The sequence below is a fragment of the Cutaneotrichosporon cavernicola genome (assembly GCF_030864355.1).
Source record: "Cutaneotrichosporon cavernicola HIS019 DNA, chromosome: 2".
NCBI lineage: Eukaryota > Fungi > Basidiomycota > Tremellomycetes > Trichosporonales > Trichosporonaceae > Cutaneotrichosporon > Cutaneotrichosporon cavernicola.
The window spans coordinates 600,752-615,641 of NC_083394.1; the positions used below are offsets into that span (position 1 = coordinate 600,752).

A 14,890-nucleotide genomic window follows, 5' to 3' on the forward strand; every position below is an offset into this window, starting at 1 on the left:
CTGTCCCCCAACCATCAGTTTCGAAGTGGGAAGAGGTGACCAGCATGGTCCCAATGCAGTGGGGGCCGCTACATGGCGGTGGCGGGTATGGAAACGGCTTCACTAAAAACTCTTCACTCTTGGAGATAGAGCTCACGACAATGGGTCTTGGCTGGTCAATTGTGACGAGGTTTTCAGTGAACATAATGAGACAATGGACATTCAAAGTGTTCAGCCACCCAAGACACATACGACTCAGTATATCTTGTGTGAGTTCCAACGACGAGGCGCGACGCACTTGGCACACACCAACACAGTCGCTCTCCTCGTCTATCAACCATTTCTCATCGCCCCCCCAAAATATCCACCGACCCCAACGACCCACTGTCCATTGTCCAGTGTCCAGATGTGAGTGTGTATTCTACCTCCTCCCACTCCCATGGTACACATATATATCCTGCTTCTCCAGCCTCCCATTCAAACTCCTCACCATCCGAATCGCACCACATCGGTCTCACCTTTGCGAACAATACAAATCCAACCAACACAACAAGTCCTCCCCCTTCACTCTCCCCTCACCTCAACCCCACTCAGCGACTCTAACCCCAGTCTCTCCTCCAACATGTCCTCCTATTACACCTACCCAAAGCCCATGGTCACCATCGACCACGAGCATTTCCCTCGCATTTTCGAACAGGTTGTCCGGAACACGCCTTTCGAATTCCTCAAAACCCTCCGCGCCTGCAGTCGCTACTACTGCCACCAAGTCGACACCGAGCTCCTACGCCATGTCAAGACGCAGCCGTACATGTACCACCCCGGAAGACCTCATTATCCGTACATGTACCACCCCGACAAACCTCGTTATCCTTGGCTGCTCCTCGTTCCCGGGCTCGGGTTGCCTCTCTCCTGGTATGATAATCGCGCTCGCCACGTTCAAGTCCTGGATGCTAGCCGCACCATCCTCGCGGCCGGACACGATTTCGCGCACCAGGTTCTCGCCCCGCGCCTGCTGCGCTTTCAACTTTCGGGCCTCTTGGACCCCGCTCACTTCCGCCTCCAGGCGCCGACGGTCGTTGTCTTTATCGCTCCCCAGGAACTCCCCAGTACCATCCACTGCGGAGGGGAAGTCGTAACCTCTGACGACCCATTATTCCCCGACTCGCAGCGGTGGGCCTCCCACTTCCGGCCCGGCAACCGAATCCCGCCCTGCATCCTTGGTCTGCCCCAGGTCGACATGGCCGCCACCGAGCGCCTCGTCTTCAACCTCCACGTCCACCCCGACCACCACATGTTCGGACAGTGGGAAATCGACTTTGCCACATCTCACCGCCTACGCCCTTTACAGATCTACGTCGTCGCGAGTCGCGACGACGCACCTCTCGGATGGCAACACCAGATGCCCCGCGGTACGCCCCTCTTCGAGGGCCGGATTCTCAACCGCCTCCTCCTCTGCATCGGGCGCATGATGGCGCGCAACCTCCCTCGAGTCCAAGTCGCGTTCATCAACGCCAACAGCTGGGACCATAACTGGCTCGCCACGTCTTTCGTTGACAAGTCCAGCTACTTTGAGATCGACGAGGACGACCTCGACCTCGACGGCTCCGAAACTGCGACCATGGAGGAACGCATCCAGTACTGGCTCAACGAGGCGATCGAGAACCAGTTCGAGCAGTACATGGGCGCTCCGTTCAACGACGATGCCGATAACTATACCCGTTTCCTCACGTTTGACGAGTTCCGCGCCGAGATCCCGGACAACGACTTTGTCTTTGACAGGATCATGTGCCCGTAGGCTGGTAAGGAGGCGAGAGTGTCATGTTGCGCAATCAGATGCGGGGTGAGTGCAGGCTCGGTCGGTGCTTACTGCAGATGCATGAGCGAATATACACTCGCGCTGGGATGTAATGGGATGAAATAGCGATATGCAGGATCTTTTTTTTTCTACACAACTTTGCCTGGTTCATTCAGGCCAGTGCCAAGGTTGAGGACCGGATATGTACCAGGTCAGTGTCAAGGTTGAGGACCAGTTGATATGCCATTATCCCCCACACCCGAGATCTGAGGACGATGCTCCGACCTTGACGTTTACCTGCATACATCGACTCCACCGCCACTCCCAGTTCACCTTATTCGGCCCGCCGTTACGTCACTACACTGCTGGACGGCCTCCACCGCCTCGACATCTCTCCATATCCCATCTCCCCATCATCTGGGGCTACTCCGTCTCCATCCCCTCGGACTACTCCTTTGACAGGTGTCTCTTTACCTATCCCTTCCCACTTATCCCTCCTCTCCTATCCCTCCCCACCTGTCCATCCCAACGCCCCCTCCCACCTACCCCTATCCCTCCCAACACATCCCCCCCCATCCCTCGCAATGGCTGCCCTCGCCTCCATCTCAAACCGCCTAACCACGGCCCAGAGCCAACTCCTCGAGCGCTCCCGCATCCTCTCACTAGGCATGCACCCGTCCGCTGCCGCCACGACCCAGATCGTCCGCACTCTCGGCGGGGTGAAGCGCGAACTGTCGCGCGTGGCCGACGAGGCCGAACTGGAACGTGCAGGCCTAGTCGTGGGCGGCGGGAACAAGGGCCGTAGTGCCCAGTTGGATGAGGATGAGCGCGTGCTCGATTCACTGGGGGAGCGGTATGATCGGCTGGTGGACATGTTGGGCAAGGATGAGGATGGGCGGGAGCGGGCAAAGGGGCTCGTAAGGGAGAAGCGGTGAGATAGCATCGGGGGTAGAGCTGACTGCAGGTCATCAACGCCCGATGGCGAGGATGAGGGAGAGGAACTCGAGGACTTTGCGTCGAATGATCACGAGTTGCAGGCGCGGACGCAGTCGACCTCACCACCGCTCCTGCAGCCGCAGCCGATCCGCCCGTTCCGGGACTATGACGATGACGAGGAGGGCGGCGAGCGCGAGATCATGGACCAGCAGCAGATGATGATGAACGGTGAGTCGGTGCGATGGTTTCAGGCGGGTGGGAATCGGTGCTTTCTGGCTTGTGGCATGTCATGAGGCGTCAATCACTCTTTGGCCGTCTCCGCGCCGCTTCCTCGTGCCCACTGACGCCCAGACCAGGACGAGCGCCTCACGCTCCTCTCACACAGCATCAACCGGCAAAACGACTTGTCTATCCAGATCGGCGACGAGCTCGACCAGCACCACGAGCTGCTCGAGGACACGGACGCCGCGATGGACCGGACGGCGGCAAGGTTGCAGCGCGCGCGTAGGCGGATGGACACGGTTGCGGACGGGGCCAGGCAGCATGGTGAGTAACGCGTTGAGCTCGAACAGACTGGCCATCCGTGCAATGGCTTCGCCCATGGACGGCTTATCAGCTGTCAAATCACGGACTGCAGCTGACAGCAGGGAGCACCATCACGATCGTCCTCCTTATACTGGTGTTGCTCATGCTCATCATCATCTTCAAGACGTAGTTGTACACTAGTGACGGTGAGGGTGGCGAGGACGACGAGGATAGGATACATGCCCAATGTACATCTAGCTGAACTTCCAGCGGAGGCCACAAACCTGGGGATCAGCAAAATCACAGGAGCGAGCTGGCCGAACTCACTGTGCAACTGTAATGTGGACATTCCGGCATCGAGGGGAAAACATGTCAGCACAACGAACAGAGCAGAGTCAGAGACATACGTCACGAAGGTCTGCTGTCAGTTGATCGGACGCAGCACAACTCACAGTCATCGGCTCATCGGCAGAGCGCGTCTGCATCTGGAAGTAGACACACTTGCGCTGACCACAGCGGCCACACTTGAACGCGTCCGTCTCGGCCTGATGTCAGCTTGGCTCCAGCTACCGCAGCTAACCTGGACCTCGCCAACGCCCTTCGAGTTGAAGAGGTTCTGCTCCTGGATGCGCTCGTTCATGGCCTTCATCGACTCGCTCGCCATCTCTTCGGTTGTCAACCGCACGACGCGGTCCGCCGTCATCTGGCCCAGCACGATCTCGTTGCGCAACGCCGGATTCCCCTTGTCCTTGAGGTTGAGGAAGAGTGTGCGGATTTCTGCTATCAGCGACAACGCCACAAAACAGCTCACTTGCGCGGTACGGCTTGCCCGTGTCGTAGTTCATGAGCTTGCAGCATTCGCGCTCGATCGCAATCGCGCACTGCGAGAGCGTCTTGGTCGCTGCCATCAGCCAACTCATCTTTGATCAGCTGTCCCGTCTACTCACAGGCATTAGAGTCGCTCGCCAGCGCATCGTAGATCATGACAACACACCGGTCGCGCACATCCTCGGGCGCAGCATCCGAGCCATCGCTCCGCAGGTTCTTGTCGACACCATCACTCTTAGCCGTACGCGGTGTTGTGCGCCCATAATCAATCGTAACGAGCGTCTCAGGCGTCTTGCTCTTTTCCCGCTCCCCGACAGTCTCCTTCTCCTTCTTCTCCTCTTTCCCTTCCTTGCCTTCCTTGCCTTCCTTACCCTTGGACACGGGCTTGGACGAAGGACTCTTAACGGCGGGGCTCTTAGCTGGCGACCCAGCCTTAGCCTTCTTAGCCTCGCTACCCCCCTCATCATCGCGCTTCCGCTTGCGCTTATTCTCTTCCACCTGCTCCTTCCACAGCCGGACAACATCCTTGGCCAGCGCGGAAACCTCTGCCGTACCGTGCGATCTCAGCTTGCCAATAGCGATACCTGCGCGTGATTGCTGTGGTCAGCGGCCGGTGGTGCTGAGAGGAGCAAGGACAAGGACAAGGACAAGGACGAGAGCGCACTGCGCACTGCGCACTCACACGCAACATGTCCTCGGTGGCCACGACGTCCGTCTTGAACTTCTTGAGGAGGCGGACCACGTCGTCGCTCTTCCCAGCCTCATTCGCCTCCTGCATCTCCTTGATCGCAGCGCTCAGTGCCGCCGCGTCCATGCTCATGGTGTCGTGTGGTCGGTAGAGGTGGGATAGGATAGGATTGGGATGAGGATAAGATGTCAGACGTCTCGGTTCTCGGCTTTCGATGTGCCTTTATGTCGCGCGCTTCCAGATCACGATGCTGGTGATGGGCGATTTACACTCAAACGCGGGGGCGAGTACGGTAACGAGGTCGTGATGAAGACGAGTAGAGGAACAAGTGTGCAGAGTGATGAGAGAAGCGTACAGAGCAACAAGTCAATATTGCCACAGAACCTCGAGGATAATAGGCCTGCAAAATGTCAATAGGTCCGCAGACTTCAGTGGGCCTAACTAACCCGGGCCTCCACCCGTGGTCGTCCATGTCACAAGGCTGAGAGAGCAAGCAACCCTTTTGGTTCTCCACTCTGCTCCTCAGTGACGATGGACGATGGACGATGGACGATGGTACAAACCCTCGCACAGCTCGCACCGCTCGTACCGCTTACAACCAGTTCTCGTTCCTCATCATCGCTTTGTATCATCTCCACATTGTCCACTCGTTCCCCGCGGGCGCCACCCGCGCACGGTCCGCGGTCCTCCCTGCCGATTTCACGTAGCACACAGCTCACAGCCCACAGCTCACAGCTCGCAGCTCGGACCATGCTCCCCTCTCCCTCTGCCTCCTCTGCCTCCAAGATGCAAGCTCGCACCTCGCACCTAGTCCGTCGCCGCGCCGCTCTCCTCTTTTCTTCCATCATCTGACATGTTCTACTAATCCTCATCCTAGAGCCACACTTGTGCGCCTCATCTCGGATCGCGGGGCATCTTCCTCTTCCCTCTCGGCGCATTCCGCCCGCCTTGACCATCAGCCAACGTGGCTCACTCAGGCCCCTCCGTCTCTCGCCACTCCCCACTCCGTCCCCCACCCCCTTCTCCCACAACTCCGTTCCCCACCCAGCCTCTCACCTCTTCCAGGAGTGTCATGACCCTCCCCCTCCGCCTAGATGCGCGGGCACACGCGCACGCTCCCGGCCGCCCATCCCCTCTCCGAGAGAGATTCGACGCAACCGACATCCAGGAAGAACTCCGCATCACACTCAAGTTCAAGGTTCCCCTGCCTCCCCCGCCACCACTGCCAGAAGACACGCCCTCGCCACCTTCCTCTCCGGTCATCGCCTTTCCATCCTCGTCACCTGACGATGGGCGCAAGTCGCCAAAGCCCACGAGCATGAGACTCTCCCCACCTGCACAGGTGTTCACGTACATGCCATACCAACCTGAAGACAAACCACTCCTCGCGACTGAGAACGAAATTGTCGAAACTCGCGCCTCTGAGCGAGGTGGCACCAACGCACACCTCACCGCGCGGCTACGGACGCTTGAAGCCCGCCGTGCCGAGCTGCAGCGATCGATTTCCGAGACGGAGACGTTGCGGACGGGATACATTGTCGACATTATGGCGGAGAAACAGAACGGCAAGGGCGGGGAAGAGGCGGAGGAGTTGAGGCGCTTGTGCGACTGGTTGGACGATGACCTCGCGTACGATCGGCACGCGTTGACTGAGCTTGAGGACCGGATTCGGCAGTGGGAGCGATATGTAGACCAGGTTGCGCAGGGTGACGTTTGCTCGCGCCCGCGTTCACTTTGTAAGCTGCTCGATCGTGATCATGTGCTGACCACCAGGCAAGAAGCGTCCGCGTGAGGAGGACGAAGAGGGCAAGGTGTCGAGCAAAGTGTCTCGGCCCAAGGTGAACTCTGGTTGCGGACGACGAGACATGGACAACCTCGACTGATAGTCAGCTTTAGTTTTGTGTATACATTCAGTTTCAGTTGTATTAGCATGTAATGTGTATAGCAGCGACATGCATTCGTCTCTACAGGCCCAATTGCAATGGATGGAACGAAATGTAATGGATTAGATTGTCTTCTAAAACAGCGCACGCCTCTGGTTGACAGTCAGGCGAGCAAAGAGCGGGGCAGCATGGTTGTCCCACCACGGCACAAAGCTCTCGTTCCACCACGGCACGAACGAGCCGTAAAAGTACGGCGCACCGTACGTCTCCCACACGGGCGTTCCGTACTCGACGACGTACGGCTCGGCCTTGGGCCAGACGACGTTGAAGATGATCATGCCCAACAGCACCGAGAAGATGACGTACACCAGCGTGATGAGGTGGTGCTTGAGCGTCTTGGGCGGCTTGGCAGCCTCCTCGGCCGCGCGCTTAGCCGCAATCGTCTCGTAGTACCGCGGCTCGACGGCCTTGGGCTTGGGCGGGTTGATAAGCGAGAAGAGGTGGGTGTTGAGGATGAACGCGAGGTTGGCCTCCTTGACGAGGGCGACTGAGGTTAGCGTATGCGAAGGGGGAGGAGGAGGAAGGGGAGGAAGGGGAGGAAGAGGGGCGTGCAGCTGGGCGTGTGTCAAGCTCAGCATCACAGATCGCCGGTTCGCAGATTCGCTTCTCACACCAAGCCCGACATCAAACGCCCGCCCGAATCTCTCCGCGGCCGCCACTCACCCTTGAGCGCCTTGTCGTCACCGACGCCACCATCCATGCCGTCACGGTACCACCCCTTGACGGCAAACAGCTTCTTCTTGCGGTCGCCGACGGTCTCGTCACCAGTTTCGGCGGCAGTCCGGTCGCCATCCAGGTCGAAGAAGTAGAACATGCGTCCGTCGAGGTTGTCGAGGTTGTACGCCTTGCGGAGGCGCGCGCCGATGATCTGTCCACCGCTCAGGTCGCCGAGGTAACGCACGTACGCGTGGGCGAGGAGGCGGGGCGCCTGGTCAGGAGTCGCCGCAAGCTCACGCAGGCGGTCGATGTAGACCTTGAGAGGAGGGGCGGTGGTGGTGAACACCTCGGCGAGGAAGGCAGGAAGAGGGAAGGGAGGGGTGGGGACGATGTCGGTGCGGACCGGCGAGTCGTCGTGGCCCATCCGCTTAAGGAGGAAGCGGATGTCGGCGGCGAGGGTGCCAGCACGGGCGAGGAGCTTGGGGTTGTAAGTTCCTGCGAGGACCGGGTTGGTGGCGTGCGCGTCGAGGCCAGTCTCGAGGGCGCTGTCGTCAGTCGAGATGTTAAAGAAGGACTCACTCGTAAACACGCCACAGGATGCCGAGCCAGCGCACATACTCGCGCATCTCGAGCTTGCCGGCCGTGAGGGCGGTTGCGCCGTCCGAGTTCTCGGCGTTGGTGTGCGCGCGCTGCGTGCCCTTGCGGAGGAGCTCGGAGACGGGGCGCGACATGTCAAGGTCTTCGGGCAGAGGCCAGTCGTCGACCGAGCCGTTGACGCCATCACCCGCGCCGCTCTCGTAAAGCAGCGACTGGAGAGTGACCTGCGACGAGTGGAGAACGCTGGCCGGCGCATTGGGCACAAAGCCCGGCGTCTCCGCGCCCTCGGAGAGTGGCGACGCCTTGCCATTACCGTTCCCGTTGCTGTGACCGTTACCGTTTGCGTGCCCGTTGGCACGGCTCGTAAGCCCGTTAGCGGAGGGACGAGGCGCCGTTGCTGTTGACATTGTTTTTGTGGACGAGTGGAAGAGTGGAAAAAAAGAAAGAAATTGCCGGAGGTCTGTCTTGGACAGCTGCTAGGTTCCGAAGCACGACAATGGACGGCAAAATGACGGATATGGCAGATACAGCCACCAAGGCGCCAAGCAATGCATCTCAGGCAAGGTGATGGCCGATGGCCGCCCACAGCAGATCCCGTGATACCAGCTACCTACCGCCACTGAGGTTGGCCAGCTAACGAGACAACAACAGTGCCGTATTCTGGTGAGCGCTGGCCGGGTCCTTGCCCTGTATGTTTGCCAGCCCTACGGCACAACTGGCCAGTGTCAGATAAAACCCTCGGTGCCTTTGTTCTCTGCTTCGCTCATGCCCACTTTCGGCCGACGTCGCCCACGCCACCCATTGCTGCGCTGGCTTGGCATTCCAATGGCCCCTCACCCAGTTGGTTCCAGCCCATTAACGGGCCAAGCTCATTCTGGCTGTTTCGGTGGCGGACTGGGCCACTGCAATTAAGCCAAGGTAACCGGGAGCGGTGTCCTGTATGTAAAGATTGTTAGCAGGTAGCAGGTTTTACCGTCGTCCGCGTCGCGTCGGTCAAAATTTCGGCGCCGCGTGGTCTACTTCGTGATACCTATACATGGCCCAGGGTTATATCAGCGGCTTCGGAGCCTCCGTCTCCGATGTATTTGTGGCCTGCGATATGGTGATTACCTTGTGCCATGTTGCTCTCTTGCTTGCCGAATCGGCACCTCGGCAGATCGGCAGAGGGTACTGTAAGTTTGAAGGGCGAATGCCAGGCTCAAGACATGTGACTGCCTGACGGGGATAACCGACGTCTGTACATCGCCTCTGGATGAGAGTCTTGTCTGATTTTCTTGCTGCGATACTGCAATCAGTTGTTGACAAGGTGCGTGATGTGAACGTTTTGACAAAGACACACAACAGCTTGGTCATGCAGGTCCGCGATGATCTAGAAGCCGGCCACCTTGCCCGTTAAGAGAGCTAATAGCTGCCAAAAACAAGCTCTCCGAGAATCGAACTCTCGACTGCAAGACTCCTCCCCACCTCCTTCATGTGTTCGGAGACAAATAATGTACTCTTACTAATACAATTGCTTCCGCTGACATAGTGTTGTTTGACCGGTCGGGTCCTCATTGTTTTTGGGGAACGGTGGCAAAGATTGGCAAAGCACGTCATGAATATAGTAGATATCGCCGTTTTCCCACAAACCCAAATAAGTTTAGGGCTTGAACCATACCCCACCTCCACCGCGCTAGTCCACCTCTTGACCGCTGGGTGGGTACATTCATTGTAACATACCCTTTGGTTCACTCATTCTACAAGCACAAAGCACTGCGCACTAAGCACATTTGGCAAGCAAACCGTGGCAAGAGCAGAGCAGCAAGCAAAGAACGTTACTCGTCGGTATCAGACGGTATCACGGACTCGACTCGCATCTTCATTCTTCTCCACAGCCGACCTTCACTATCACCTTCACCCATCTCTGAACAACTACCGGCGGCATCTGCTCACTCGGCCCCTTCCGGCCACCTCCACTTGCAACATGCACCACGCACATTCGCTCTACTGCTGCGACCTGGACCACGGATCGTCCTCGTCGCAGCCCTTCTCCTTTGAGGACCTGTACTCTGGCGTCCTCCCGACGCCCGACTCGGCGTCGGCAGGCGACAGAGTCGTAGCATGTGCCGATGGTTGCGCAGACATGGGACGCCGCGACTCGTGCAGCTCGGATTGCGTCAAGATATGTGACGAGGACTGCGCAGAAGAAGAGTGTCCCCAGGAGTGTCCTCCGGATTGCACGCAGGAGTGCACGCAGGTGTGCGTGCCAGAATGGTGCCCCCCTGACTGCACCGTCGAGGAGATTGTTAGTTTAGAGGTTTCAGATAACGATAGCTGACAATAGATAAAACGCTGCACCGATACCACGTGCACGCTACCTCAGGTCGAGATCGACCCGATAGCGCTACTGCTCCGCCAGCCCCAGGACCCCAGCTACATGGACTATGTTGCGCAGGTGTTCGCGCAGGCACAGCCTCAAGCCCCTCTGCAGTACCCTTGTAAATGGCAGAACTGCAATGCTTCGTTTGACACTTGTGCGAAGCTTGCACAGCACATCGCCGCAAGTCACCTCCCAAGCGACCAACTCGCGCATAGTTCGGCGCCCATGCCGGCTCACCAGCCTATATCCACACCTATGGCCCAGTCTGCACTAGAGCCTTCGCTCGGAACCAATGCGTTCATGGCGATGATAAACGCTTTGCCAGGGTCCTTATCGCAGTCGGCTTCGCCAGCGTCTGTCCCTGCAACCATGCAGGCAGACAACCTCTTTGGATGTCTATGGGCAGACTGCTTCGACTTTGCCACTGGCGAGGCTGTAGCTTCCAGTGTCGCCGGCACAGCCGTCACCACACCTCAGAGCACAGTCCAGACTCCCTCGACAGCTTTTACGAACCATCCTGCGCATGGCATGCCTTCTCACACACATGGCGAGATGTCTCCGCAGACACTCCTCAAACATCTGATGACCGACCATCTGGGCCTTCCTGACCCGCGTACCGCCGACAACGGCCATACCCACCTTGTGCTTACGCACCTGCACAGTACATCACATCCCCATGCCCACCCGCACCCTCACCACGAGTGTGCTCCAGGTGTTCCGCACGACGCGCACGCCCACGTTCTGGCACACAACCACCACGTGCTTGGCCCGCACCATCACCACTCAGTGCCTCACCGGCAGTTACCAACGCCGTCGCCGTCGCTGTCGCCTTCCAACACCGCGCACGTGTGTCTGTGGCACGACTGCTCTCTACGAGAGCCCTTTGCGTCCTCAGCCGAGCTTATGGCTCACCTCGAGGAGATGCATGTCGGGCGTGGAGCCAACGAGTACTGCTGCCGATGGGCCGGGTGCGGCGACGGTGAGGGACGCGTCTTCGCAACGCGTCAGAAGCTCATCCGTCATCTTCGCATGCACACGCAGGACCGTCCCTTTGTGTGCGACGAGTGTGGACAGGCTTTCGCGGAGAAGGCACCTCTGGAGACGCACAAGCGGCGCCACCGCGACGAAAAGCCCTTCCAGTGTCCCTACCCCGGATGCGGACAAGCGTTCACCCAAAAGTCGGGACTAAACGTTCACGAGCGGAAACACACGGGTGTGGAGCCGTTCCGCTGCGACATCTGTGGGCGCGGGTTCAAGGAGGCGAGCAACCTCACAAAACACCGGCGTACGCACACGGGCGAAAAGCCTTTCGCTTGCTCGCATCCAGGATGTGGGAAGCGGTTTGCCCGCACCGATCAGCTGCAGCGCCATATGAAGATCCACGGCAAGGGTGGTGTGAAGAAGGTCGCGCGCAGCTGGCAGGCGCTGACGGTCAAGGCGGAGGCGGGTGTGGGCTTCACATAATGGACCGTACGTAGCTGGTGCCGAGTCGCTGTTAGATATCTAGAGTAGTTGAAGTAGCAAAACAAAAGTAACAGTGACTTGCGCTGTTGATTCGATCTCTCCTGTATTCATACATTGCTCTATGTATCGACGCCACAGCACTCACTCATTGCCCATGATGATGATGATGATGATGGCTAATGTAATGGCAGACGTGCCTGGTTTTGTGGAGATGCAGGTTGGTGTGGAGGGATTTGCTTCCGCGTCGCGTTGTACGTGTCTTTGTGTGCGTCACCCACCACCAGAACCACCAGAACATAGCATTTGAGCATTCCATCCATCACCTCTCCTCTATCAAGCGCAACCATGCGCCTCACACTCCTTTCCCTCCTCGCCCTCCCTCTAACCCTCGCGACCGACTGGGCGGCCGCCTCGGCGTCTGCCCCTGACGGCGTGCTCCAGCTCAACACCGAGACGTTCAACGAGCTGACTGCGCCTGACCGCGAATGGGGCGCGACCATCGTCCTTACCGCCATGCCAGCGGGATTCAAGTGTGCGCCGTGTCACGACTTTGACCCGATCTTCCGTACCGTCGCCCGTTCGTGGCGCCGGAAGAGCAAGGATGTACGCGACAAGCACTTCTTCGCCGAGCTCGACTTTAGCGCCGGACAGGACGTGTTCCAGCGCCTCGGGCTCACCAGCGCTCCGACAGTCTACTATTACCCGCCCGCCGCGGGTGAGAGGAAGGCGGCCAAGACGGCCGCTGTCAACTTTGACCTGAACCGCGCGTGAGTGTGTTTCCAGCTGCCAAGCCCAGATAAGAAGCTGGAATGACTATCCACCTCCTCCGCGCTGCACCAGCATCGCTGACATTAGTGGCCTCTCCATCCCGCCCCTCCACGCGTGGGTCAAGTCGACGACGCCAGAGTCCTTCGACATCTACATCAAAAAGTCGCCTATCCCATTCCTCATCGCCCCCCTCGTCGTCGCCACTATCCTGTACGCAGCCTACTCTGCGCGCGCGATCCTCCTCCCAATCATGACCAGCCGTATCATCTGGGGCGTGGGTACGACCATGCTCTGCATCACCTTTACGAGTGGCTATATGTGGAACAAGATTAAGAACGCGCCCTACGTCCAAAGCGGCGCCGGCGGTCGCATCTCCTGGGTCGCTGGCGGATACCAGAACCAGCTCGGCCTCGAGTCGCAGGTCGTCGGTGCGCTGTGTGAGTTTACCTCTCCTGAAAGATGAGATGCGCTAACCCCAGACGGCGTGCTTGCCCTCACCATCGTCGTTCTCTCGGTCTTCATCCCCGCCCAGAGCTCGCCCACCAAGCAGCGCGTCGGGACGTACCTGTGGCTCGCGCTTTTGGTCGTGCTCTTCTCCCTCCTTATCCGGCTGTTCAAGCTCAAGAATGGCGGATATCCGTTCGGGCTGTTCTAAGCCACCAGGAGAGCGAGGACGGCAAGCAGTGCTCGCAGTCGGAGATCAGAAGGAGCCTAGAGAAAAGCATAGAGTGTATATGCACATTTGACCGCAGAGTGAGCGAGATGCGGCCGTGAGCTGTCAGTTAGTAGCCAACTGCGAGACTGTTGGGCTGTAAGTGGAACTGCAGCGAGGATGGTGGCAAGGAAGGTGGAGATGTGCACGGACTGTCACAAGGAAATCATTGTTGTTCTCTACGTCTCTTATTCTCTCAACAACACAACAGTGAGGACACCGTCGGTTCAAGGTCTAACGAGCCAGTCTCTGCCATTATGAGTCACTGCGAACGCGAGCGACCTCTGGCCGAGGCACCAACCGCACTGGCAATTGCGTCACCGGCCTTCTCCTCATGGTACAGTACTTTGCCCATAGATACCAATAAAACATTGCTGTCTGTTCTGCTCCCACAACTCCCCACAGGCCTCAAAACCCCATATGTTGCGAACAGGTAATCTATGACGACACAATACATCATTGCATCAAGAAGATCAAGAGAGAGCAAAATTTAGGAAGGTTACTATGGTAGTCAAGGCCACATCCCTAAGCGCGACGAAGCTTGTCACAGAGGTGCTTCCACTCACGCACGTCCATCTGTAGGCGCATCCCGTTCTCCTGCAGGGTGCGGACCTTGGAAGTGAGATCGCGAAGACGGGCGGCGTGCTTGTCCTTGATCATGGCCATAAACCCAGCCGACTCCTTTTCGCGTGCAACAAGGAGTTTCTGGACCACCCCAGCCTTATCCTGGTCAAACGAGCTAAAAGCATCACAATGAACCTTGTAAGCAGCATAAAGCTCTTCTGAAGCCACCTCGAGCTCGGCCGCCCCCTCCTCGCCCGCGGCCGCATCAAAGAGCTGCGTAATTCCCTCATCAAACAGACGCGTAAACTCGTCGTACATGTTTCCCCCGTCCAGGGCGGTCTGGACTAGCTCGGCGTTGCTGTTCATGTCCATACTGGCCAGGGCGGCGGTGAGGGCAGCCTGTAGTTGGAGGTTGGGGTTGTCTTCGTCCGTGGTGTTATCGTTCTTGACGTGGTTGGCAGAGCGGCTCGACATGTTGGCCACAACGGTGGGCGAGTTAATCGTCGACGTGGTGAGACCACTGCTCGGGCGGTTCATGGAGACGGGGCTGGCGGGGGTGCTGGGACGAGAGGGTGTCCGGTCAGGGCTGCCTGGACAAGAGGGAGTCGGGACAGGACTGCCTGGACAAGAGGCAGTCGGGCTGTTGGGCCGGCTGTTACGCTTCGAGCGGCGCGAGTTGTTGCGGGTCATCTCGGATCGATGGTGGGCTGTGAGTTGAGAGGTGGGAGGTTGGGAGATGGGAGATGAGGGAGGCGGAGGGGCAGTTTATATCCCCCTCCGAGGATCAGGTCATTGTTTATCGCAGCTGATTGCCGTGTGGTCTCGCGACAGGTTGTTGCGTACTGCCCCATTTCCCAACTCGTGTACTTGTTCATTAGGTATCTCCGCGAGCATCGGGTTCGGCGAACAGGTTTGATGTTGATTGAGGTGGGTTGTACTGGCATCAGTGGGGAAGAATATGAGTTTTGTGATGTGAGATGTGCTGATGTTAGCGGTGCCGTGAAAGTGGGGCTGATAGGCCTGGAACGGGGACGTGTAACGGATCACCGTTCTTGTGGTGCTGATGGAGGGTGTG

The 14,890-nt window shown here is 58.3% G+C and overlaps 8 protein-coding genes across 8 annotated transcripts; 5 read left to right on the plus strand and 3 right to left on the minus strand.

Annotated features, from left to right (window-relative positions):
* Positions 1-601: 601 nt before the first annotated feature.
* Positions 602-1,774, plus strand: CcaverHIS019_0202380 (uncharacterized protein; the record flags this gene model as incomplete). Its single annotated transcript, XM_060597227.1, has 1 exon — positions 602-1,774. One exon carries the CDS (start codon positions 602-604, stop codon positions 1,772-1,774), a length of 1,173 nt encoding a protein of 390 aa, XP_060454142.1.
* Positions 1,775-2,358: 584 nt separating this feature from the next.
* CcaverHIS019_0202390 (uncharacterized protein) lies at positions 2,359-3,425 on the plus strand (the record flags this gene model as incomplete). The annotated part of the gene is made up of 4 exons (XM_060597228.1): positions 2,359-2,705; positions 2,739-2,938; positions 3,062-3,256; positions 3,358-3,425. The coding sequence occupies 4 exons, from the start codon at positions 2,359-2,361 to the stop codon at positions 3,423-3,425; spliced, it is 810 nt and encodes a 269-aa protein (XP_060454143.1).
* Positions 3,426-3,489: 64 nt separating this feature from the next.
* Positions 3,490-4,883, minus strand: tfs1 (uncharacterized protein; the record flags this gene model as incomplete). Its single annotated transcript, XM_060597229.1, has 8 exons — positions 3,490-3,519; positions 3,563-3,569; positions 3,643-3,653; positions 3,688-3,780; positions 3,816-4,012; positions 4,047-4,136; positions 4,183-4,660; positions 4,746-4,883. 8 exons carry the CDS (start codon positions 4,881-4,883, stop codon positions 3,490-3,492), a joined length of 1,044 nt encoding a protein of 347 aa, XP_060454144.1.
* Positions 4,884-5,823: 940 nt separating this feature from the next.
* Positions 5,824-6,634, plus strand: CcaverHIS019_0202410 (uncharacterized protein; the record flags this gene model as incomplete). The annotated part of the gene is made up of 2 exons (XM_060597230.1): positions 5,824-6,487; positions 6,525-6,634. 2 exons carry the CDS (start codon positions 5,824-5,826, stop codon positions 6,632-6,634), a joined length of 774 nt encoding a protein of 257 aa, XP_060454145.1.
* A 134-nt stretch (positions 6,635-6,768) lies between these two features.
* On the minus strand, positions 6,769-8,355 carry CcaverHIS019_0202420 (uncharacterized protein; the record flags this gene model as incomplete). The annotated part of the gene is made up of 3 exons (XM_060597231.1): positions 6,769-7,181; positions 7,358-7,896; positions 7,970-8,355. The coding sequence occupies 3 exons, from the start codon at positions 8,353-8,355 to the stop codon at positions 6,769-6,771; spliced, it is 1,338 nt and encodes a 445-aa protein (XP_060454146.1).
* Positions 8,356-9,911: 1,556 nt separating this feature from the next.
* Positions 9,912-11,771, plus strand: SUR1 (uncharacterized protein; the record flags this gene model as incomplete). Its single annotated transcript, XM_060597232.1, has 2 exons — positions 9,912-10,232; positions 10,272-11,771. The coding sequence occupies 2 exons, from the start codon at positions 9,912-9,914 to the stop codon at positions 11,769-11,771; spliced, it is 1,821 nt and encodes a 606-aa protein (XP_060454147.1).
* Positions 11,772-12,116: 345 nt separating this feature from the next.
* On the plus strand, positions 12,117-13,194 carry OST3 (uncharacterized protein; the record flags this gene model as incomplete). Its single annotated transcript, XM_060597235.1, has 3 exons — positions 12,117-12,538; positions 12,627-12,976; positions 13,019-13,194. 3 exons carry the CDS (start codon positions 12,117-12,119, stop codon positions 13,192-13,194), a joined length of 948 nt encoding a protein of 315 aa, XP_060454148.1.
* A 582-nt stretch (positions 13,195-13,776) lies between these two features.
* On the minus strand, positions 13,777-14,505 carry CcaverHIS019_0202450 (uncharacterized protein; the record flags this gene model as incomplete). Its single annotated transcript, XM_060597236.1, has 1 exon — positions 13,777-14,505. One exon carries the CDS (start codon positions 14,503-14,505, stop codon positions 13,777-13,779), a length of 729 nt encoding a protein of 242 aa, XP_060454149.1.
* Between the last annotated feature and the right edge of the window lie 385 nt (positions 14,506-14,890).